At 36.0% G+C, this 26,684-nt stretch overlaps 1 protein-coding gene across 2 annotated transcripts; it reads right to left on the reverse strand.

Annotated features, from left to right (window-relative positions):
• Window positions 1-488: 488 nt before the first annotated feature.
• Window positions 489-26,111, reverse strand: LOC145582176 (putative acyl-CoA dehydrogenase IBR3). 2 transcript variants are annotated; one of them, XM_081639180.1, is made up of 17 exons: window positions 25,900-26,111; window positions 22,387-22,521; window positions 22,121-22,261; window positions 21,868-21,999; window positions 20,545-20,730; window positions 20,225-20,302; window positions 18,864-18,983; window positions 17,647-17,745; window positions 17,441-17,558; window positions 15,388-15,638; window positions 13,418-13,603; window positions 12,368-12,510; window positions 6,027-6,111; window positions 5,716-5,925; window positions 5,426-5,578; window positions 5,235-5,339; window positions 489-1,005 (listed from the first exon to the last, which is right to left on the reverse strand). In XM_081639180.1, exons 1-17 carry the CDS (start codon window positions 26,053-26,055, stop codon window positions 814-816), a joined length of 2,490 nt encoding a protein of 829 aa, XP_081495306.1. In that variant the 5' UTR covers window positions 26,056-26,111; the 3' UTR covers window positions 489-813. The 2 variants fall into 2 exon arrangements, with proteins under 2 accessions (XP_081495306.1, XP_081495305.1); XM_081639179.1 differs by having other exon boundaries at window positions 15,388-15,653; window positions 25,900-26,110.
• Between the last annotated feature and the right edge of the window lie 573 nt (window positions 26,112-26,684).

Consider the following 26,684-nt stretch of genomic DNA (forward strand, 5'->3'; position numbering starts at 1 on the left):
ATTAGGAAATGAAACAGAATGGAAGCAAATTAGACAGCAAAAGGGTGATATTAAGTTTTACCATTATTAGTTGTTTGGAATGACTAAGGAAACAAATGAGAAAGAAAAGGATTTTGTTATCTTTGAATCAAGAAAGGTAACAAATGAAGGGTAATGGTTACACATAGGAAAGGGAGCTTCCACTCGTAACAAACAATAGGTACGGAAACAATTCATGATTCGATTAATACCAAACTGCTGTATGTGTGTATGCTGTTGCTGCTCCAAGCTGCTGCACCAATATGGTTCTACACATGCTCAAGTAATAGTGGATTGTTGTGCACAAAGGTGCGGCAAGAAGAGATGTTTTTCAGATTTAATTTTGTGTATTTGTGGTGCTACTACATAATAATATCATAGTCTCTATTTAAAGGGACAAAAGGCTGATTTGTAAGGGCAAGCAAAATTGAATGAAAAGAAGTAAAGAACTCTGAATTGCTGGAAATTCCTCAGCACAAATTCATATTGTTCTGATTTTAATATATAGCAAAGCTTATGTTTGTTTTCACAAAGTATAATGAAATCCATCTCAGTTTACAATACAAGCCTCGAACACACGTAATTTGCTTTTCCTTATTAGATTTGTTAAACAACGATTAAAAATTTACAACATTTATAAAATGTTCTGTATTAAATTTCCGTGCAGTTAAAAATGTGATCTTTTACATAGTTTCACAACATTTATTTTGAGCAATAGTTATATTTGAGGGACTTATCCCTCTTTTCTGCGGCTGGCTTGCAAGTAAACTTTTGTTTTTGCATATTTTAGAAGCTTTACATCTTGGATCTTCGCAGCTCCAATTTGGCAATAGTACCCAAGTGAACCTCATCTGGACCATCAGCAATTCTCAGGGTCCTTGCCGTTGCCCACAGATGTGCCAAAACACTGTCATTGGACAATCCCAGGGCACCATGCACCTGCATGGCCATGTCAAGCACCTGCAGCGCCATGGTTGGAGCAGCTACCTGAGGTGTATCGTAAAAATGACAACATAACTTTATTAGAGTTTATAGGCAAGGGTGAGCATAGAGTGAGTAGCAGCTCATTATCTGATTAACATATTGTTAAAAAAAAAAAAAAAATAAAAAAAAATAAAAAATAAAAAAAAAATAAATAAATAAATAAAAAATCTGATTATCAAACCCAAGCACAAACAAATAAGGTTTTATTACAATTTTGGGTACCAGAATTTTAAGTTCGGATATCGAATACCCAATACCCAATATGAAAATTTAGGCTTGAAAAACCCCGGATAGTACAATGTACTCCCTCCGTCCCATAATTACAGGCAAATATAAAAAATACGGTTTTTAAGGAGGATGAAAAAAGTAGAGGAATATTGTAGGATAAAGATAAAAAGTGAAGAATGTTGTATGGGGATAAAAAAAGTACATTAGAGAATATTGTATGGAAAAGTTAAAATGTAAGTAATTATATTTTAGGTGTGTATGTATTTTGTATGAAAAAAGAGAAAAAGTAAGTATTGATTTTTTAGGTATGTGTAATTTGTATGAAAAAGCTAAAAAGTAAGTAATGATTGGGTATACTATACAGACTCTCTACTACACTACTAATAACATTTACTGTTTTAACCTTGTGATATTCTTTCCTCCTTTTATTATTACTCCCAACCTTTCAATAGTATCTACTATTCACATATTCAAGTTAGATTGAATTTTGTAATTTATAGTTGATGAAAAATATAATCACATGGGATCTTTTTAGATTCGTTTTAATGTTTACTTTATTAAAATGGAAAAATTGAAAAGAATAATCCCACCTTGCGCCCGCTCAAAATAATCCCACATTTTTGAATTCTAGAAATAATCTTACCTTGTAACCCCATCTTCCAAAATGAACCTTTTTACCTTCAACCTATAAAACAAGTTAGATTTTTTTTTTTTAAATTTTTTTTCCTCTAATCCCTCTTCTCTCACCTCACCCCTTCCATAGCTGCATCCATGTCAACCACCTCCACACCACTACCTGACCTCCACCCACACCACCACCACCCAAACAACTTCACTGCACCAACAAAAAATCAATCTCGGTTCCTACCCTACAACCCACAACCGTGCAGCCACCAGCCCTCACCTCGCAACCAACCGCCCTCCTCCATCCCCGTCGGACCAGCAGCCCGCCACCGAGTCGAACCCTGCCACCCACCAGCCCACAAACCCTATGCCTCTCCGCCGTATAACACCCACTACCTCAACCAGACGCCAACAATCACCAAAACCGACGGCGCACCAGCGGCGTCGCGCCACCAATCAGCCAAACAGCAATCCTGATAGCCTCCAATTTGAACAAAAATAGCGCCAGAATTTGCAACTCAACCCACAAATCAGCTTAAATCGGGGATGGAGGTGGTTTTCGTGAGTTGGGTGAGGACCCAAACGCCGGCCGACTTCCATTTCCTTCCAGTTGAAGTGGGGCTTCGGTTCAGGGTTAGGTGGGGGTTTTAGGTTATGATGGTGATGATGGTGGTAAGGGGTGGCAGCAAGGGTTGTGATGGTGGTGGGCTGGTGGTGATAAAGGGGTGGCGGCAGGGGGTTGTGATGGTGGTGATGGTGGCAATGAAGGGGGTGGTCGGGGCTGGGAGTTTTTTTTTTTTTTTAATTGTTTTGTTTTGTTTTTTTAAATTATTTAAAATTAGGACCAATTAGAAGGTGACAAGTGTCAAGTCACCTTCTAAAACAAGTTACTAATTTCATAAACCGGTAAAAGGTTCATTTTTGGAAGATGGGGTTACAAGGTGGGATTATTTCAGGGATTCGAAAAAGTGGGATTATTCTGAACAGTGGGCGAAAGGTGGGATTATTCTTTTCAATTTTTCCTATTAAAATCTAGTAATTTTTATAATTTATAAAGATGTAAAATTAAAGATGGAAACGATTAAAGTTATGCATTGGCACATGTGAAAACAAGAAACATTGCAAGTAAAAAAAATAAAAAATTTAAAAAAAAAATAAAAAATAAAAAATAAACCAAAGTAGTCTTTAATGATCGAGGCTAAAAGGCAAAGAATTCCCAAATTTCCCTCCCCTTCATTACATTACTTCATTTAATTTATCCCCCATTATATACAAATCTACAGCTCTACAAATTTTAGAGAGGAATAATCCTAACTTTTGAACTCCGTTGTTGGCTATTGAAGATAGCTTGCTGACACCACACAATTTGTTTTAATTTTGTTTTTCATATAATAATTAAATCCTCCCATAGTCCTATTCGCAACATTTTATTAAGAAGTATTGTGTCTCATTAATTTTTGTGTTCTTTGTGTACCGGTGAAAGCCATGACCATCAAGGATATTTGCCTGAGAATGAGGTATTTGATCGTAAGGAATGGAGGAGGAAGATTTTTGATGATGACTACACGGATAATCACTTTTGGTTTATATAGCCGACTCCACTTATGGGATAGGCTTTGATTGATTGATTGAATAAATATGACAAACGAAGGTTAAAACTTGTTGCAGTGTTATGTTAGCTGCTGCTTGCTGTAGCTCTTTGATGATGCTTGGGTTTAACTTTTATTGATTTTTCTTTTAAGCTTTCTAGTGCTTTGATTAAAGACCCTTTTAATGGGAAGACCTACGATTTAACTTAGTTTTGAGAATCGGTTGAACAAAGGATTATACCCTGTTTATAGTTGCTCCCTTATAGTTTAGGAAAATTTATCAGAAAAAACCATTAAAACAACTTTTTTGTCAGAAAAAACCTTATAAAATTTTTTTGGTAACTTAGAACCAGATCGTAAAATTTTTATGTTGAAGACAGCCAAGACCACTAATTCACTCAATTAACCTCTAATTTTCCATTATTTCTTCTAATTGCTCATAATTCTCACTTAACTGTTTAATAATTAAATTAATTTATAAATTAAAAACAAAAACTTCCACCCCCACCACCAGCCAGCTACCCCTTCCCGTGGCAGCAGCCCCCCTCCCCCATCCGAGCCGCCGCCTAGAACCCTTCCACCATTGGCGACCGACATCCACCGCCGAGCCGACCTCACTCCTTTTCCCCTTTACCTCACTGTGACCACCCACCCGTCTCTGAACCCTAACACCGACAGCCCTACTAAAACCAGTAGCAGTTTTCCATAAAACAAAGTACCCAGGAACAAAAACAACACCCAAAAAAGCCAAAAACTAGGAAAATTAAAGAGAGAAAAGCTGTAAAAGTGATGATTCTCATCTCCAGTTCTTCCTCTTTAGATGCAACTACAAATTACATTTCATAATTTCAATACCTTCCATTTTTATTCTAATCTTTCTGATTATAATTGGTTTTGGAGTTTCCTTTTTATCCTCATTGAAATTAAAAATACTCCTTGAGCCGCTTTCTCTTTCCGCCATTGTTCCCACCTTTATTATTTGGAATTAGGTCTCCTTCCGCCGTAACACCTCGCTTCAGTTATTTTTGGGTTCGATTGTTTTAAATTTCTGGGTTTGTAATTTTGAATTGGGGGTGGGTGGTCACAGCGGGAGTAAGGGGGAAAGCAAAAGGGGCCGGCCGGTGGAGGAATAGCAGCTCGGAAGGGGAAGGGGGTCTGCTGCCACGGGAGAGGGAAAGGGAGGAGGTGGCTAGCTGGTGGTGGTTTTTATTATTATTTTTTATTTAATTTATAAATTAATTTAATTATTAAATAGTTAAGTGAGAGTTATAGGGTAATAAGAAGAAATAAGAGATTAATTAAGTAAATTAGAGGTCCTGGTTGTCTTCAACAAAAAAATTTACAATCAGGTTTTCAGTTGCCAAAAAAATTTTATAAGGTTTTTCCTCACAAAAAGTTGCTTTAAAGGGTTTTTTCTAACAAATTTTCCTATAGTTTATAATTTTATAGGTATGAACATATTGTCCTTGCTTATTGGAAAAACCATTACCCAAACTGAACCTACCGAATTTTCCGTGTAACCGGTTAACCAGTTAATCAAATTAACCATTTTAACAGATACGAATTAGGGTCAGAACTCAGAGGAATGGTGACCCAAAATTAGCGATTAACCAAAACCACAGTCAATTAACCAGCCCGATTTTGCACAACCCTACCTAATAATAGGAAGATATAAAAGGTGTGTCATGTATGCAAGATTTCTTATGATAATAGCCCCTTTTTCACCAAGGCTAGATGGACAACACAGGGAATGCAAACATAATAAAAACAAGAGTAACAACAGCAAAGTACCTTAGCCATCGCTATGGTCCCACGTGCCTTTTTGTTTCCAAGCCGATCAAGTTGGTCAGCAGCTTCCAGAACCAGAAGTCTAGTTTTCTCTAGCTCTACACGACACTGCATACATTTCAGCAGATTAATAAAGATTTAACAATTCCCCAAAAGGTTACATGAAAAATGCAATTTAGAAGAGCAAGTGTTACCTTGGCAATATCTGAAAGGAATGAGCCTTGCTGAGCAATTAGTTTACCAAACACTCTACGTTGAAGGGCTCTTTCAGCCATCATCTGCATACCACGCTCAGCAGCACCAATAAGCCTCATGCAATGATGAAGTCTTCCAGGTCCTAACCTTCCCTGCAAGAATATGAATGTTATAATCTCATGGAATAGAATGCTTCACCGTTCTACTGTGTTTTATAAAACATTTCTTTAAAAAAAAAAAAATTAACACATGCTAATTAAAAAAAAAAAAAAAAAAAAAACAATCAAACCTGTGCGATTTCAAATCCACGTCCTTCTCCAAGTAGAATGTTCTTGGCTGGCACACGCACATTTTGAAAGGATACTTCAGCATGACCATGAGGGGCATCATCGAAGCCGAACACCATCAGTGGTCTCTTGATATGTACTCCAGGTGTTTTAGTGTCAACAAGGATCATGGACTGTTGCTTGTGCTTTGTGGCATCAAAATTTGTTTTACCCTACATCCCATACCATCAAATTAATGAATGCACCGAGTTTTCAATATAACCAAAGGTTATCAAGGTTATCATTTCACCTACACCTCAGAAAAGGAACTAACCATAACAATGAGAAGTTTGCACCTTGGATCCATGGCCCCACTCGTCCACCACTTGGTTCCATTTATGACATAAGAATCACCATCTCTACACAAACATTTACATCATGTCATTATTATCGTTTTACCAAAAAAAAAAGAGGGATACATCATATCATTAATAAAGATAAATAACCAAAAATATTTAAAAGAAACATCTATCACATGATAGAGGAAGTAATAACGTGTTGAATATCAAGTCCCATTTCCTTCCTTTGCAAGGAGTACATGTGTATCAAGTGTTGGCAATATCCAAGCTGATCAAGTTGGTCACCATGTTCTCAGCCTAGTGAGCTTGTATTAAGAGTGATTGTTTATGATGTTGCTTGTAGAAAAACAAGCGAGATGAAAAAAGTACTTTGTTAATTGTTACTAAATATTGTGCTTAGGAAGAGTATCTTTCCTCAACTCCTCCTAGAAGATGGGGAGTTTGATATGCTAAGCTGTTGGGTAATTAAAATTTGATGAGGCATTCCAGCTAGTGTTCTAGCATCTGAACTACCAACTATTAATTGGTAATGAAAAGAATAAACCCTTCATTCGGAAGGCAAACATGTCTACAATGGTTAAAGATTTTGAGTGGATAACAATTTAGAAAGTGATTTAACACCATAGAAATCCTAATATAGGCATTATCAGTTTTAAAACGAGTTCCAGCAGTCTTGTAATTTTAAAATTATGAAAAGAAAAATAAAAGAAAAAAAAAACTCTTAAAAAAAGGCACAACACTACTGCTAAAGAGGCAAGATTAGCCACTGCGGGTAGCAGACATTGCCCAAATACAAGCACATATACCTTTACCAACCAAGAGGGCTACTGTAATACCCAAAGTCCAACATGAGCCCACTAGTAGATATTGTCCTCTCTAGGATAGGATTTGCTTTGGTGCAGGACATAATTCCTACCCAAAAGGCCTCTTTGTAATCAATACACAGCCTCAAACTCCCATCCTTTTTCACGGTGCTCCGCAAGGTGAGATATTAGGTCTAATAAACCTCTTGCCTAGCAACTCTTGCAATTGGATCTTTAACTCCCCCCTTTCAGGAAGTGCCATCCTATAGGGTGCTTTTGAAAATTGGTGCAGTTCCCGAAACTAGGTCTATGGTGAACTCAACCTCCCTCTTAGGTGGCATCCCCGAGATTTTTTATGGGAAGACATCTCGCTCACAACAGGAACATCCTCAATTCTTTTTCTTTCCACCATACTCTTGGACACAACAAGAGTATAGTAGGTACCCCATAGGCACTAGCTTCCTGATCTTCATTGCAGAAATAAGCCCATACCCCTTAAGTTTTCCAAAACGTCTATAAGACAATGTTTTTCCCAAAGGATCCCTTAAGTGCACTTTTAAACCTCACAATCTATCTGGGCCTTGTACGAACTTAGTCAATCCATATAACATCTAAGTCCCCCAAGTCAAACTCAATAAGGTTAGATGGGTAAATACTTAATCTATCTTTAAAGGCAAGTCACTATAGAGTTTATTACATGGAATAATTTTACTATTAAGTAAGCAAACAAAAATCTCAACAGGACTTGATTCACATAAGTTCAGGTTACAACAGATGAAAGAAATAAAGAATAGGTTGCTCCCGAATTAGACAAGGAATAAAGAAGGTACTAGTGACTACATCGCAGGATCTCTCAACCTCCCTCAGCCCATCATGGCGCCGGGAGTATTGTTTCTTATCTTATTAGCATTGTTGTTGTAGCTAGTGTTGTTGTTGCTTCCATTATTGTTGCAAAGTCTCCTATTCAAGTTATTCTGTTTATTGTTCCGGTTCCCCTAATTGTAGAAAGTGTTAGACCTTTGCTAACTATTCCCATCGTTTTCTTCCGTTCTTTTCTTTGCAAAACAGTCATATTCCCTTTGCCCCTTCTTGTGGCAATACCTACAAGACACCAAGTTTCCTTCGCAGTCTCTCCCTGGATGGTTCTTTTTAAACATCCTATTCGAGAATTACCTCGGTTCCTCCCATTTTTGGGGTTCTTAAAGTTGCCTTGATTGTTCCCAAAATTACAAAAGTCCTCTCTATTCCCCAACATTACTATTCTCTGTGGAATCCCTACCTAGAACTCAGCGCATATAAGTGGACAACCCTAGCTAAGTCCTTTTACAACTGCTTAGTTAACCCCTGCTTAAATCCTATGAGCTTTTAGTTCCTTAGCTGGACCACGTCAGGTGCAAACCTAGCTAGGGTCATGAACTTGTTGTAATACTCGGAAATTGACATGCTACCCATATGCAGGAATTCCTGAGCTTTTAGCTTTCTCAAGAATGGTGGGTAATACTTCTTTTTCAATGCAATCTTAAAGGCTTTCCATCCAAAGTTAGGTTAAGCTCCATCCTAAATGAGATGCCTTCAAGACACCACGATGTCCTTCTTGTCCTTGTAAACATCAATGTCAAAGTCTGGTGTATCTCATCCTCGGAATTTTCAATAGTTAATAGCATAGTAGAGTGGGTTTGGATTTCTAATAACCCTTTTTCCTACATTTAGGTCTACAAGTTCTCCCAGCATCCATTCAAGATAATCATCTTCGTCATCCGAGGGTACAAGTAGAGTCATCTCATGGAAGATCTTCTTGTACGTTTTAATCTTATGCTTTTTGTTTTTAGCGGTCTTAAACTCATACAAATCTTGATAGCCTTTCTCAAATTGGTCTAACTTTGGAATTAAAATCCTTACTCTAGGAGCCATGGAAAGGATTTTAACTCCAAAGTTGGACTAATCTAAGGAGGCTATCAAGATTTGCATGAGTTTAAAACAGCTAAAAAACAAAAGGTATAAGATTAAAACCTACAAGTGGATCTTCCATGAGATGACTCTACTCTACCCTCGGACGACGAAGATGATTATCTTCAACAGAAAATGGGAGAACTTGTAGACCCAAATGGAGGAAAAAGGGTTACTAGAAATCCAAACCCCCTCTACAAGGCTATAACTATTAAAGATTCTGAGACAGACCCAAACTTTGACATAGAAGTTTTCAATGACAAGAAGGATAACGTGGTGCCTTTAAGGCACCTCATTTAGGATGGAGCTTTATTAGAAACGATCTTATGTTATTAGTAATGACTTATCTTGGAATATTAACTAAGTAGCTCGAGCTACAATGTTTATGTTAGTATTTTCCACTTGAGGTACGATGAAGAAGTTTTAAATTAATGGTATCATCATCTTTATGGTTATTGTTTTGTTACCTAATTTATGCCAATTTGATCTATGATCACCAACTATTATTCTTCCAAGGTATCGACCCCTTTACTGACTAATCAAGTGAAAGTTCCACGGGATGGGAACTATTTTATTTTACATTGATTTGCTTTGAATGTCTTATTGAAACATGTTGATTTACTTAGCTAATTGTTCGAGTTATGAGTAGAACAAAAGGGTACACTAAACTAAGTGCCCTCTTGTACCAATTTATTATTTATGAGTGGATGAATTTCGTGACTATATGTCTAGCTTTACCCTTAAGTTTGTTCCTGAGTGAATTTTTATTACTTTTCGGGGGTCGGGGTACCATGGCTCGTAACGAGGCTGTTTTGGCTGTAGCTGAACACCTGCACCAAAACCGTGGATAACAACCCGATCCTCATGTAGAAATGTTTAAGAAACTAGCTTAAGTGAAGCCACCTGTTTCTGGGGGGGGGGGGAGCTGACCCTTCCTTTTTAGAGAATTGGGAATGCATTTTGAAAAGATATTTGTAGCCTTAAACTGCCCTAAGAACATGAGTTGATGAGGCTGCAATGTACTTTAAAGATGAGGCTGATAGGTGGTGGAGGGACAATGCCGAGAAAATTAAAGCCTAACCAAACTTTGGATAGGAAGCCTTTAAAACTACACTGAAGAAGGTTTACCCAGGAAGTAAAAAGCTCAAACCTGCATATGGGCAGCATGTCAATTTCTGAGTATTACAACAAGTTCATGACCCTAGCTAGGTTCGCACCTAAAGTGGTCCCGAGTGAGGAACTGAAAGCTAGGGGTTAACTAAGCAGTTGCAAAAGGACTTGACAAGGAGTATGAGAGGGCTGCCCACTTATAGGGGCTGAGTTCTAGGGATTGTGCTGAGAATAGTAATGATGGGGAAAAGAGAAAGGACCATGGTAATTTTGGGAACAATCAAGGCAACTTCAAGAAGCCTAAAAATGGGAACGTTGCTGATGTGAGGAACCTACTGGTAGTTCGTGCGGTCAAGTGGGAGGAAGGAAATATTCCCGTAAAAGGTGTAAAAAGAACCATCCTAGGAGAGACTATGAAGGAAAATTGGAGATTTGTAGGTATTTCCACGAGAAGGGGCATAGAGAGTATGAGTGTTTTGCATAGAAAAGATAGGAAGAAAACGGTGGGAACGGTCAGCAAAGGTCTAACGCTTTCTACAATCAGGAAAAGGAAAAGGAAAAAATGGACAGAATAACTCGAATAGGAGACCTAGCAACAACAATAGAAGCAACACCAACAACAAGACCATCAATACTAGCTATAACAATAATGCTAATCTAGGACACCTATCTGTAATGGGCAGAGAAATCCTCTGATGTAGTCATTGATACCTTCTCTATTCACTCTCACTCTGTAAAACCTTGTTTGATTCTGGAGCAAGATATTCTTTTATTTCTACATCTGTTGTAACCCAGTTGAACTTATTTGAATCGAGTCCAGTTGAGAGATTTATGTTTGCTTACCTACGCGTAAAATTATTCCATGTAATAAACTCTATAGAGACTTGCCTTTAAAGATAGGAAAAACTAGTTTCCCATGTAACCTTATTAAGCTTCACTTAGGGGACTTAGATGTTATACTTGGGATGGATTGGCTATGTTTGTACCAGGACAAGATAGATTGTGCAATTTAGAAAGTGCACTTAAGGGATCCTTTGGGAAAAATCGTGTCTTATAGACGTTTTGGGAAATCTAAGGGATATGGGCTTATTTCTGCAATGAAGATCATGAAGCTAGTGACTAAGGGGTACCCATTATACTTTTGTTGTGTCCAAGACCTAGCATGGTGGAGAGCAAAAGAATTTAGGATGTTCCTTTTGTGAACAAGCAAAAGAAATCTCGAGGATTCCACCTACGTAGGAGGTTGGGTTCACCATAGACCTAATTCCGAAACCGCGCCAATTTCAAAAGCACCATATAGGATGGCCCCTGCTGAAATGGGGGAGTTGAAGAACTCAATGCACGAATTGCTAGACAAGGGGTTTATTAGACCTAGTGTCTCACCTTGGAGAGCACCTGTTTTATTTGTGAAAAAAAAAGATGGGAGTTTGAGGTTGTGTATTGATTACAGAGAGGCCTTTGGGTAGGACTTTTGTCATGCACCAAAGCCAATCCTTGCAAGCTAGGGCCTAAAGAAGACAATATCTACAAGTAGGCTCATGTTGACCTAGGGTGTTATAGATGGTATCAAAGCCGGGGCCCATTTCAGTATCCTATTATGCCTTGGGACGCAAACTCCTAAAAGGAAGGGAGAAGGTGTCTATGGCGCTCCCACATCGAAAGTCAAAGAGAACTAAGCCTTCTCTACATGGGGGATCCCATGACCCTAAACCATGTTAACGTGGAGTGTTACAGTTACCTAGCTTGGGATCCCATGACCCTAAACCAACTCTTAACTTTAAACATATAATTGAGGTTGTTGATGAGGGTGTACAAAGCGACCAATAGCATAGGGCCTATCATCTAAGAGGGCCTGAAAATTAGATATTCATGGTGATTTTTAGTTTCATTTTCCTATTCCTTTTTTTTAAAAATTATTCTGATTTTTCTTTTGATGGAACACGTATTCATTCTCTCATGCTTTAGGTAATTTTTATTTTGTAAAATACATATCAAAATTATTTTTTAATACAATGTATTTTTTATAGTTTTAAGCAACATTACAAAACAACCTATTTAGTAAATGGCTAGTTAAAAATTAGCTATAAAAGGCCATTACATAACATGATGGCCTCCTTTAATTGGAGGAAGGTAGGAGAGTGGGGGGATGGGGGGGGGGGTGGGGGGAATTCAATAAAAGAGGATTTGAAGCTTAATTTAGAATTATTGAAGCATTAAATAGCTGAGAAAATAATAAACTACGAAACACCATGGGAAAGTACCAAGCCATCAACCTCTCAAAGGTATAGTGTAAACTGTAATTGTTGACTTATTGTCATCATTTTACCTCAGCTTTTGTAAATAAGTTTCAGCAAAAAATTAACCTATATACTACTATTATACAAGATTTCCTGAAGCACGCATAGATGAAACTAACCACATAAGAAATTACAAGACAAACAGGGCTATTTACCAACCTTTTTATGGAACACTCAATGTTTGTCGCATCAGAGGATGCTACTTGTGGTTCTGTCATTGCAAACCCAGAACGTATTTGGCCTTCAAGCAAAGGAATAAGCCATTCTTTTAGTTGATCTTCAGTCCCATATCGTAGTAAAACCTACACATAGAATGTGTTGTACCAAGATCAGCCTTCTGTAGAGCAAAGATCAAGCATTTAGATGTAAAACATTTTCAGTCAAAATATTGGGAACTAAGAATAAAGACAAGCTTGTCTTCGGCACGGGCAAGGTCCCCCCCCCCCCCCCCCCCAACCGAGGGGGCTGAGCTATATGAGCTCGAAGCTTCTTTCGTAACTTCTGGAACTTCTTCATAGTGGCTCCCTTCCATGCCTCATTATGAAATTGGAGTTAGCAATCCATTTTGTCGGTACCAACAGAAGATAAATTACTATAATAAACATCCTCATATTGAACAAAGCAATCATCATGACTCCTTATATACACTCCAACAGAAAATAAATTTTATCATCTGCCAGTCTAGTTGGCTGGCTTAAACAGAGCAGATGAGCCATCTGTGTCATTAAGTTTGACAGGACCAACAAAACAATAGGTTCATATACTGGCATCCGAACTCTGCATCAAGTAACTTCGGAATTTTAATATTACCTTATATACAAACTACGTCAGGGTACTCAGGCAGTCCAATTTTTGGTGAATCATGATACCCTGGGTTCAACCTAGCCAATCTAACAAAACTCTATTGATTGACACTAACCCTAGACCCTTCTCTTTTCCCTCGAGAAATAGCTCAATACTTTATTCCTCGAGCTCCATCATGTACTAGTTTCATTCCAACCCCACTTTTGTTAAATGTGATCTGCTCTTAAGGCATTAAATTAAGTGACAAATCACGTGAATAAATGTAATTTAAAAACAATTAAATCTTCACTCGTTGAAAAGGAAAGAAGTCAAGAACATAATTTTATACATTCATACATGCTCTGTGAGTTTTTTACAGCATAAAGGGGTCACAGTAAAGCTCACTGCATTTCATGTTGACATTACCTCCATATTTCCAGTATCAGGAGCCCCACAATTGAAAATCTGAGGAGCCCAAACAGAACGGCCCATAATCTCACACAGATGTCCATATTCAAGGTTGGAGAGTCCTGGTCCAAGTAACTGACCACCAGGGGATTTTTGGCGTTTTCCATTGGCAAATATTTTCTTAGCACGCATAGCACTATCTAACTGCATGGAATTAAGATAAATGTAAATATATATATATATATATATATTTTAAAAAAATAATATTAAAAAAAAAAAAAGGTAGAAAAATGATATCCTCATGCCCTTTCAAGTACCAATAGATGCAAAATATGCTAAAAGATTAGTTTAGACATCAAGACATTACTTAACATAATCACAAGTTAGAGGGAGCCATCTGCTTTAAAAATCTGAGGGCTCCAATATCATCCAAGAAATTACTTGTTATTCAATGTAAAAAGTAGGGGATAAGATCACATCAAGAAATCAAATGTTGGATAATTAATGTATTACCTAGGCTGCACAGTATCGTCTTAGGAATTGATTATTTTGGATATTTAAACTTTTTTTGGAGCCATTTTTTTTATTTTTTGCAAGGGACTGAGGGAGTGTGCATCTAAATTGAAGTTGCTTGTAACACTTTATCATGGTATTGCAAGGTAACCACTTAAAAGAGAGCCCTGGTAACAAAAAAAAGAATTTTAAATAGAAGCAGGGGGTAGCCTTTTCATTAACCAGTCAGCATTGAATTAAGCTGCCATTCCAAACCTGTTTATGGCTACTGAAGCAAAAGAAGAAAATGCTGTGTATCAACTGGATCTACACTTGAATAAAAAGACACGATTTCTCTTATAAGTGGTTACCTTGCAACACCACAAGTAGTGTAATGTGTTGGATGTTGAGAAAAATTCTGAATCATTAAAAATGCATAATTTCTCTGCAAGGACATCAAGTGACCAAGGGTGGTTAAAAAAAAAAAAAGAATTTGACAGCTGCCTATCTGTGCCTTAGAAAGATGTGGGCAGGGAAAACTAGTAATTTGTGCTAACAAAGCTTACATAAGATGAGCTTATCTGTCAATTGAACCCTTGAAGCAGATTATACACCGAAGATTGGTGAGCAAATGAGTACACGTGATCTTTAACGTGTTTTTATGGCTGGCAGACTCCGGAATTGGGAAGGTTCCCAATAAAATGATTCTGGTTATTTTCTAATTTAGAGAGCTTAAAGCAGCGAACCTAAAAGATGAACTCGGCGAAGTGTTGTAGCTGCTGTAGTGAAGCTGTGGTTAGCGCAAGTTAAGCACTTGGCACAAAACACATGCCTCATTAATTCAAAAACAACACGAGGAAAATGGGTTTTTTTATATCCTAATCCATGTCTTGTCGACAGATGATGGCTCATTAAATTAGCAGTAGGGCACAGTGCCCCTTGATTAGTTTTCGTTTTCGAGGTTTATATAGATCTACTAAATGAGGATGCCAACTATGTGGAGTCTTATCATGTCTACATCATTTTCCCTTTGTGGCTCTTTCTTTTAGTGTACAAAAGGATGAGCTCAGGCGCAAGGCAACCTAGGCCATGTAACTTTTTTGGTCTAGGCGAGGTGACGTTAATCACCTTGGTGCACCATGAGCCTTTTTAAACATTTCTCTTTCCTTAATAGCTTTTTGGTTTTATGATAAATCTAGCTTTCTCTTGATGATTTAACCTAAGTTAGAACTTGTAACTTCCTCCAATAACCCTTATTAGAAAATGAACCTTAGGAAATACTAATGCAGGTTATGCTGGTCCTCCTATGATCCTATGGAATTATGTGATGTATCTAGTTGGGATTTCACACAGCTTGGATCTACTCTGCATAATTTTAATTAAAAAGTTTTATGAAAAAAAGAGAAGTTCCTAGATTGCATAATAAAATGCTCATCCTTGGAATAGGTAGAACCAACGCAGGAAAGTGAAAACATGTCAGAAGCAAGATTACATACAGGTATCCATAAATTCCATAACCCTTCTCTCTTTGCCAGCTCCTTTAATTTCTCTTCTGCAGGATGAACAGTCCAGCGAGAAGGAGACAAAGCAAGTTTATAGAACTCGTCCTCCATGGGGTATATATGATCCTCCATAAATCTGATCAATTTGCTCCTGAGTTCTATAACCCTTCCACTTATAGAAAACTTGCCTCCTTCCTCTAAAGTATTTGGAATTTCACGTTGATTTCCATAATTTTGAACATGATCTGATGAAAATGGGCCTGAAGATTTTAAGTAAATGTTAATTTAAAAATAATGTAATGTCATATGCATAGATTGCATACACCCTTACTCAAAACTTCTCAAGACATACATTAGTGCCAGAACTCAAAAAAGGGTGAGCTGTTTTATAACACAGACAAGTTGTTCTTGATTTTTTCATGGACCCTACTTAAGCTTTTTCTTAAGAACTGGAACAAAAATGATTCAAGATATTACATTTTGAACAGAGGCATTAATTTCACAACTAAGATAGCAGCCAGCTGTCCAGGTATTAAATTTCATCCAAACAAGTTAGAAGATCTGTTATTTTATTTTTTACTTTACCAATAAAATATAATTCCTTAAAGTAAAAAAAAAAAATAACAATAAAAAACAAAATAAACATGTATCTGAAACAGCTAGGACATTTTTGGGTACATGAGGCATGTTAAACATAAAATCAGAAGATTAAAGCCAAAATATCCTAGACAGAAACACCTTAATAAACTAAATTACTGTTTAATACTCTGCGGTTCCTAAAAGTTCAACGGTCTTAGTGTAGACTCTTGTTTCTAGGAATGGAAATTGTGAGTAGGTGCAAGAAAAAAGTGACTGAAGTAAGAGACAGTATAAAAGGAATAAATAAAGTAGGAGGTGTAGGATAGTAAAAGGAGTTTTCATAAATAGGAATAGAGTAGAAGTGAGTTGAACTTTCGGCTAAAAATAGAAAGTGAGTTACACTTTTAGGAACGGAGAGATCAATTGAAATAGATACTAGCATTTAAGATAAAAGAGATAAGAGTAAGAAAAAAAAAATGTTTTATGAATAAGTAATTCATGAAAATCATGCAAAGAGGGGAGGAAATAATTTGAGGAGCAACCAACAAGGAATTCAACAAAGCAGATACTCATGTGGCCAAAGAACCAAATCCAAGGAGTCACTACATATACGCCAGAAGCATGAGGAATCCTCCACGGGCCTAGTGACCTAGGTTCAATTCACAATCCCAATCACCCATCTATTATTTTAGTTAGTGAATACAACAACAACAACAACAACAACAACAACACAACAACAAAGCCTTAGTCCCAAAATGATTGGGATTGGCTAACATGAATCGTTATAAGGAATCACACAATATTTGGTAAATAACAAGATAAATTCGCTTCACAGAAAACTCATGAATTTTTTCATACTAGGGCCCTGTTTAATTCACCTTATTTTTGCTGAACTGAAGTTATTTTTGCTAAAATGAAATTACTTTTACTAAACTGAAGTTATTTTTGCTAAACTGAAATTATTTTTATTGGAAGTCGGGGTGCTATATTGATTAATAAATATTGTGTGTGTGTGTGTGTGTGTGTGTGTGTATATATATTGATTGGAAGTCAGGGTGCTTTATGGATACAAGTCCAGTATGGGCCAATACAAATTGAGATGACTTGTATCACCACCATAAAAACATGATGTATCAATTGCAAATCTACAACTCTTTATGTGACAGCATGCTTTCACTATGTGTGACCCACATAGCTCTCATTATCGCAACCATGCCTTTTAACCCAGTATCAATTATACAGGCCCCAAGAGAGCTTCTGAAGCAAAAATATCTGATGCATTAAAGGAATGATAAATCACTTCACCAGCCTCTATCTTAGATGTCTCCCTACTGTCACGAGGGCTTGACTACTATTGTGCAGACCAAATCTCACTTCGAGACATTCAGGTATCATGAGCTTGCAGATAGGTACCAGTAGTACATGAAAAAAAAAAATGCAGCTCAGGTCAGTAATTACAAGGACATACCAGATGGGGGACGCTCCGGAAGTACAGAAGGTTTAGCTATAAAGGACCATGCATAATCTATTAGAGCATTAGCTTTGGCTCCTGTATGGATCGCCCGCTCTCCTCCCGAAGCATTACCCTTCACATTGGTGGAGAAAGATCACTAAGCAGCACAAAAGCACAGTAATTTTAAGAAATTTTGAGAATTTGACACACAGAATCTTTACCATGATCCATCTACTGTAGATACCGGCATAGATAGCTGCTGCACGAAACAGAGAGAAAGCAATGTAGAATTTCCAATGAGCAGCAGGCCAAGGCTTTCCCTACATTTCAGAGATTACAGTCATTTGAAGTTCACCAGAAATTAAATGATCTGAGAAAACAGAAAAGTTTCAAAATTAGATTGAACAGGGGTATATCCTTGGCGATATAACCTAGCTCTTTTTTATCTTTTTATCTCCAAAAATGTTTTTTCATTGATAGTTTCAAAAGCCATTTTTTTGTAGCACAACCTCTTTGATTTCTTGCTTTATCCCAACAATTAGTGCTATTACAAGAAGGTTTGCATCACCATTTACAGCAACTTCATGAGAATTGTTAAATTCAATGTGTGATCAATTCAATAAATGAAAGCTTTGTTCTTTTCACCTTGAAAATGAAAGTATTATGCCCAATAGTTCAGTTACTGCCCAATAAGTTCAGTTGATGACAGTTAGGTTCAGTTCTGTTTAGTCCTGGACATTTCAGGTGCATTTGGAATAGGACCAATGAGTTCAACCAAGTTCTAAAAGTTTAGGTATATATAAATAAGGGAACTTGAGTAGTAAAGAATTAAGCATTAGCGCCTTTCTTCCCCAATATGTGTACTGCTTCCAAAGAGTTAAATGGTAATATGACTAAGATCCATGGCATAATATAGGACCAGTGTCGGAATAATTACCCAACTGAAATATTTTCTACAAATCACTTTGTTTATCAAATCTACAGTCAAGATGACAATTAAAATCACTTCATCTATTCTCAGACTATAGTCAAGATGACAGCATAAATCATTAAGCTTACAGAGCATTTCCATTTAAAATACTATGCCAATATAACAGGAAGCAGACTGCAGAAATGCAAGTTGCTTGAGAATAAGTAAGTTTATATATGCTAGAGCACACATATTTGTGATAGCTTTTAATTTGAACACAATAAGTTAACATAAAAGTGTAAATTTTTTGTAACTAGCATTATTTTTTTTGGGAGGACTCACTGAACCATTTTTAAATAGCATAATTGGTAGAAGAATTTTCAAATAGCTTCTGGACTATGCATTTACAAGGCTCACTGAACCATTTCTACTGCAGAACTCAACCAACAACACACTCAAAGTAAACAACAAATGGAATAAAGCATCCCAAATGATGGTTTAATTTAAGCATCAAACTGCAAATCTTACAGCTGCAGAGCAGTATTCTGCTAAGTATTCAGCCATTGAAGGAATCCCCTCTGGTATTCCAGTTTCTTCCAATCCTTTGTCCTGACCTATCTTATCGATAGAATAATCCACAACGTAATGCTGCAAATTAATTGTCACTAATCTATTAGAAACGATCCCAAAACATTTAATAACAAACTAAACAGAGTATACGAATACAACAAAAATTTAAGGAAATTTTGGCTGCCCGTAGCCTGCTAGTTTGCTCCCTTTTGGGACCAGTTTGTAAAAAGATTTTGAGCTATAAAATTTTTACACTAATTTACCAAAAAATTAAAAAAAAAAAAAAAAAAAAAAAAAAAAAAAAAAAAAAAAAAAATTTAACTACCACTAGAAGTCAAAATCTTTTGACTTTGCTACCACTTAATGTTTTCTGTCAGGGTTCCGTTAGTGGTAACGTTTATAATATTTTTTCCTTCATGTGTGCCGAAAGTTGTTCCTTTAAGGTTTTGGGGGTCGTTTTGGTCCTCAAGGACCCAAATTGAGCTCGGAATAACAAAGAATAACAACATATATGCCTCAATTTGCGTGTCAAGAAACATCTCGATTTGCGTACCGATGTACTTTAAATGAAAGAATTGTTCGATTAAGGTTTTCGGAGTAACTTTAGCCCATATATTTCGAAATTGAGTTCAGAATTGCGAAAAAAAACAACGTAAATACCTTGTTTTACGTGTTCATAATGGTCTTAAACAATTTTCTTAACACGCAAAATTAGGCATTTAGGTTATTTTTTTGCAATTCTGAACTCAATTTGGACCCTTAAGGACCAAAATGACCCACCAAAACCTTAAAGTAACAACTTTCGACTGCCAAAAAAAATAATGATACGTAAATTGATACAATTATTAACACGCAAAACAAGGTATCAACGTTATTTTTTTTGTCAATTTCGAGTTTAATTTGGATCTATAAGGGCAAAACGACCCCTAAAACCTTAACCGAACAATACTTTCATTTAAAATATATTAGTATGCAAAATGAGGTATTAACGTTATTTTTTTGTCAATTTCGAGTTCAATTTGGTCCCTTGAGAACCAAAACAACCCCCAAAAATTTAAAAGAACAATTTCGGCACACAAATTAAGTGAAAAAAAAAATTAAAAAGTAGAGAGTGGGCCCCACTACCGGTTTTCTTGACAAAAACTGTTAGTGGGTAGTAAAATCAAAAGATTTTGTGTTCCAGTAATAGTTAAATAAAAAAAATTATTTAAGGTAGTTATTTTCAAAACAATGAATTTTAAAGGTAGTAAATGACAAAATTTCCAAAATTTAACCTAGAAAATGGCTAGTAAGCTCGATTAAAACATAATGATTATTACCAAGCAATTGTAAGCAACATCACACATTTGGTTTCCAAGAGTAGACAATTCCCAGTCCAGGATTCCAATCACTCGATCCTGAAGCATTCAAAAGATTAGTGTTTAGTCAAGACACAAGTATGAGGGACTATACACTAGTACACTACGATGACAACAACAAAAAATAAAATCATGCTTTGAAACTATTCTCCGTAATTTCGAATTATGATGATAAATTATCGACACCACCGGTTGTTCCACCAAAAAATAAAAAATGAATAAATAAATAAAAGTTATTAACTGTATTAATACAGAGCACTATGAAATTTTCAGCACCGAACCTCATTAGGATGGAAGATAAGATTATCAATCCGAAAGTCACCATGGACTAGACCAGAAGCAGATCCAGATGAATCTTCCAAAGGTATATTATTGTGCAACCAGCTGATAAGCTCTAGCATTTTAGGATTTTTCTCGGGTTTACCTCCTGCAGTTGATGCCATGTATTGCTTTCCCCATCTTTCTATCTGATTAATACCATTTCCATAAGAAAGAATTAGAAGAAAGTTTCGAATTTTTTCTATGACATATAAAGACTTGAAATGGGAAGGAAGCTATTGAATCTGAAAATAAAGATAGTTTTATATAAGAAGTCAGAAGGTAAAAAGTTTGGTAATGTACTCTAAGCATGCAGGCTATTAACAAACAAAAGCTAATATCCTGAAATGTAAAAAGAGTAAAAACACCATGACAAGCCTGTGAGCACAAGCTACTTCAATAGCTATACGTGTATACCATCCTTTTATTCACCTCTTAATTTTTAAGTTACAGTGTTTGAAATGTACAAGGTTATGTATCAGATATCCATACGGGCTAGGGAAGCTGGGACTTTTAAGAATTAGTGAAGTGGGAAGCTAAAAAGCTTGGCTTATATTATAATTATTTTTGTGCTTTTCGGTGAGGACACCTTGTCCCTTGGTAAATTTTTGCTTCTTGTTTCAATAGATTTTTTCTCTAATTAAAAATAAAAAGTATCAGCAATCTTACAATTAATTGCAGATAGTAAAAGCAATCTTAAACAGAATATATTGTTACTCCATCCACTAATAACTGTCAAGTCTAGGCAATAGGGGGGAAAAAAAAGAGAAAAATTTGCTTATTCTAAATCTCTAAATTTTGTTTTTGTTATTACTTTTAATATAACATGATGAAGAACTTTGACATATGCTATGCTTTAGTTCAATTGTTATTAAAAACTAGAAGAGTTTAATCGGAATACTAAAGGAGCCAATGCTGACAACTATCAAAAGGTGGAGGAAGTAGTAACAATTCAAGAATATGAAGGATGCCAAACTAATGACATAGAACCAATTAACCAAAAGGTAGGGACCTTCAATCATATGCATGATTTTCTCTTTAGACACACAAAGGCAACTGCAGTCTACATCAATACTCCCTCTTCATTTAAGCATAAAAATAAAGCATGGCCACAATCTACCATACATGCACAGCTGTTCTCATTGAAAAGAGTCCTTATGAATGAGATTTTATAACTTCATAGTGCAAGAAACTACTCCAACAAAACTCAGAAACATAGATTATTCTTAAGATACTCAGTTTAGTAAACAAAATAATGTGCCAAAACAAAATAAAGATTCACTTGCCTGCCTTTTGCAATAGTTTTCACGAAGCCCGTAATTTCCTAAACCAATGGTGTCAACATCTATTTGATGCAAAGAAGCTAATGCTCGAGCTGACTCTCGATTTATTGCATTCTTTCTATGCGGTTCCAAACCCTACTAAAAGCAATTTTATTATTAATGGCCAACTAAGATTAGACACGAACATGATCGTCAGTATAGAGTGCATACAACATGGATATGCCACATCATAGGAATAAAAGAATAAACCACATACCGGAAGGGTTGGATCTAAAAATATGCGACCCTCCAAATACTCCATTACATAAAAAGAAGTTCCAATCACACTTGTATCAGTGCACAAGCAGAAGACCTTAGGAACTGGTACTTTGGTATGAGTACCCAATGCACGTAATACCTGTGAAAATAAAAATTTCAGAGGACAGAATAGTTTTAATCAATCAAAATAGATTGTGATTCACATGCATTTGCCACCACATTTATGCATCACCAGCAAAGAGCAATATAAGACTAAAGAATAACCTTAAATTCTCTCTCAACCGCATGAGCAGACGGGAGCAGTTTCCCAGGGGGCCTTTTTCTCAAGACATACCGGTTCAAGATACCATTGATGTCAACTTCCAACAAGAATGTAGGATTTGATTGACCGTGCCCAAACTATGAAGCAAAGCAATCGCACAAATAAAATCAGCAGCATGATAGGTAATTAGACGGCAATAATAGAGTAAAATAAACACGCTACGCATCAATAAAAACATAAATTTATTAGTTTATTGATGAAAGAGTATATATATATATTGTATTTACATCCTTTTCAAAATAAATTACAACAAATTTCAGAATCATAAGCCATTTCTTATTCATATATATTCATTCAAGGGACTTTTATAATTCCCCCCTTATATGATACAACGCTAAATTCATGAATAAATACATATAAAATGTGTATATATAAATAAATAAATAAAAAACCCCTGCACGACATCAATTTCTTTGAAAAACATATTTTTTTTTTATCCCAAATTACTCTTCTTGTAGATTATTGCCACTTGTATCATCAATAATTCGTACATTTTTTTTATACAAGCATATCCAATAATCTAGAGCCTATTAGACTTCGACTAATCAGAATTCGAACCAAGCAAGCCTCGATTGGGGAAAATCTATCCCAATTGCGTTCCCTTAAACCTAAAATCTTGGTAAAGCTAAAAAAAGCTCCCTCACGAGCTGATTTAATTACATGTTGATAAATCATATATCTTATTATGTACTACAAAAAGTTATATTTTGAAAGTACATTGAACATTTGATCTCAAATCCTTCTATAAGGGGCAAACTTCCATCTTTACTAATCTTCTCCATGGCAATGTGTTGAATAATATGCCCTTGAAAATTATTGTTTCACTGGAATTGTGCCAAAACTTTGTTAACAATGTTAATTGAACTTAATTAAATTGCTTATCCTTTACTTTCTTTTCTTTTCATAATTTTCCTCCGTAGTCCGCACCCCTCTCTCTCTCTCTCTCTTAGGAAACAATGGAGCCTTGTCATTTCCCACCTTCTCCATTGTTACCACCATCTTCATCCCCCTTCCTTCGGGCTTCGGCCTCGTCTTCCTCCACATAACCAAATCTCCCTCCTCTTTACGACTTCATCTCTTTTACTTCACAACATCACCCACCCTTTTTTTTATCTCCTCAATTCTCCCCCTTTTTATATTCTTCAGCCTTTCATGGTATATTCCTTGGTTCTTCCGATTTCTTAAGATTGTTTATAATTTGACTAGGAATTAGTAAGCTATTCATTTGCTTGTTGATGGAACTGATGAGGGTGATTGTATTTTCTTAGTTTAATTTAGGGTTTGATTTTGCTAGGATGCCGCATTATCAGATTCTTTGTGTTTCTTGGTCGAAGATGATTTGATATATAGAAAGTGTGAAACTTAGGATATGAATATATAATGTAAAATATGAGTTGCTGGCTTACTGCCACCTTAAGACAATGGCATAGTATTTCATGGTTGCTTGAATAGTTATCTAGCTCTTAAAGTTTAAAAATTGATACATGATCATGACTAATGTAGGGCAGTAAGAGCTAGAACGAATTTAGCTTGATGGAACTCAAATTCAATTTTGCCATTGTTTATTATGTTTAGACTGTCAGCATGTGACAATGTTATCCTACCTATCTTGTCATATATTTGATCCAACCTAGATATGTTTGCAAGAGAGATAATTGTTTCTTCACCACAGCTGCATCTCTCTTTGTGAGATGAACGAGTCTCTTGCTGTTTGTCCATTCTCAAGTCCAGAATTTATGAAGTCTTGTCATGGATCGATTCGTTAACATACCGCCATCACTTATTATTAACAAAATGACAGCTAGCCCTTAGCAACTTTTCTATTTTTCTTGAAGAAGAGAAAACAATAGAAAAGTTGCTTGAATTATGTATCAAAAGGGGGTTCATGGAAGGTAGAGTGAAAGATTCGCTAGGTGTGAAAAGTTGTTTGAATTGTGATTGGTACTCATCTTACAAAGGTTGTTGTGGGCTATTCAAGAGATCCAAAAATTCATCTTTTGTTTGTTTTCTTGTTATTCAGAGCTTCGGATTAGGAACAAGTGATGAGGTGTAGAAGGATGAGAAGAGAGAGAGAAGATAACCAATTCACTAATGAAAGGAGCAATAGCAAAATAAAGTGATGTTGCAATTTGTTTGCAACTTTACTAAAAAAAAACGATGTGATTAGTAAATAACGAAGGAAGTAATATATAGTGCTTCTAGATTGTGCATTTTTTTTATTATGTCATGTGGATTGATTTAATGTTAAATGTATTTCATTAATCATGGGTTGTGCATTTCCTTTCATAATGAGCTACAAATATCTTCTTTCATATACATAGCTATAGTATTTGTTTCTTTAGTATGGCTGTAGACACTAACATTAGTGAATCTGAGATAGAAGAGTATGGAGACAACTTTTGAAGAGCTAAAGAAGGGAACTTTCTGAAAGTCTATGAAGTAGAATATACTTGTGTCACATTGTCTAAGGAAAAGAAAGTTAGATCTGTGTCATATGGTCTAAGGAAAAGAAAGTGAGACTATATCTACAAGGAATTGCTTCATCGTGCTTCTTAGATTGGACATGCTAAAAAAGGGGCAATGGTAATGGCAAATCATCTTAGCTTAGCTAGATTCTTAAAGATGAGATGCAAAATCAAGCTCATCGAAACAGGTGGTAATGCTCTTATTGTTGCCTGTGACCATGACGACAAATTTGTTTGGCCTACATTCCTATTTTCAGCAAAGATGGCTGATTTGCAGAAAAAATGGTTGAAAGACGTGTTATGGGTTAAGAGCTAGAAGGTTCAACTCCAAAAGAGTCCATCCATCGTCGAACTTCGAAGGTCATTTTGGTACCGTTCGAAGCACTACATATTACTTCCTTCGTTATGGAATCCAACAAAGATTGGCTGGGTTTGAACAATGCATTGGCAATTGAGAAAGATTATGGATTTGGTTGGCATCGAACATACCATTCATTGGCTGACAAAGGATACTGAAAAGTTTTGTCTGTGCTACTTATCTACTTTGTGAACACTTAATTTATATCTTTAGCAAATAACAATAAAAATTTCCTTTCTAATGGTATCATTAAACAGACATATTATCAGCATGATCTAGATAGTATTTTTCAAATACCATAACTAATTACAAAAATTCGCTTCTGACAAAGGGATTAGAAAAACTAGAACAAGAATTTTATGCCAAAATTTTATAACTTCGACACCCAGAACGCAAATTGAAAGAATAGTTTGTGACAAAAGGGATTACTTTAATCATAAATCAATAAACTAAAGACAAATTAATGGAAAAAAAAATAATAATAATTCCCAGTTCAAATTATTGCATGCAATATGATAAAGCAAGAATTTACCTATATCATTTAATCAAAAATAATAGCGAGCCTAGAAAATACTACGTACTATCAGATCATATAAAAAAAAATTGAAATTTTACAGAAAAGAGAGAAATACCTGACGAACAGAGAAGTGAGACGGCGTAGCAGAGGAAGGGAAGCCATGGACGTGAGCACGGCAATAATTGAGAAGTGAAACGGCGTTAAATTGAGGATCAGAGGATAATTTGTCTGTTGTTAGCTCCGATGTTAGCTCCGATGTTAGCTTCGCCATTGAAAGTTATGCCGAGGTTTACCTAATTTTACCGCTTTTGGTTTTTGTATTTATCTCTAAACATATTTGTATTTTTTTATATCACATGATTGCCGCCTCGGCCCACCTTTGTGTACGATGACCGACGAGGTAAGATCTCCCCAACTCCCTTTGTAAGTACTAGAGGTGTCAAAACCAAATCGACTCAAAAAAACTATCCGTTCAAACTATAATTAACCCGATTTGATTCGAGAAATTCAAGATTCAAATCCGATCTGTAACCGAACTAAATTCAACCCGAATCCGAACTTGACTCAATCTGAACTTAATCCGGCACCGATTTGATCTGAACTTAACCCGAATCTGATTTGACCCCACCTAAACTCAAACTGAATTGATTTGACCCGACCCAAGCTCAACCCGATCCGAAATTGACCCGATAAATAACCGATCTAATTCGATCTGTTTTGACCCGAACTTATATTAACCCGACCCGATTTTAACTCGGTTTGAATTTTACCCAATCCGATAACCCAACAATAATTAATTATTGACCTTTTTATTCAAGTTCTTATACTACTATATTTACTAATTATTAATAATTTAACCTTTTTTACTACTAAGAAATAATCCAAAGTAACAAATTTACT

This window comes from Chenopodium album, chromosome 15, assembly GCF_948465745.1.
Source record: "Chenopodium album chromosome 15, dcCheAlbu1.1, whole genome shotgun sequence".
Taxonomy (NCBI): Eukaryota; Viridiplantae; Streptophyta; class Magnoliopsida; order Caryophyllales; family Amaranthaceae; genus Chenopodium; species Chenopodium album.

Excerpts from the sequence above, each read along its gene's own strand:
- LOC145582176 (XM_081639179.1), bottom strand. The coding sequence starts at position 26,055 with ATGGCGAAGCTAACATCGGAGCTAACATCGGAGCTAACAACAGACAAA. Across the intron at positions 22,522-25,899 it reads CTCACTTCTCTGTTCGTCAG|TTTGGGCACGGTCAATCAAA; the intron begins GTATTTCTCTCT and ends TTTGCTTCATAG. Across the intron at positions 1,006-5,234 it reads GGACCATAGCGATGGCTAAG|GTAGCTGCTCCAACCATGGC; the intron begins GTACTTTGCTGT and ends GATACACCTCAG.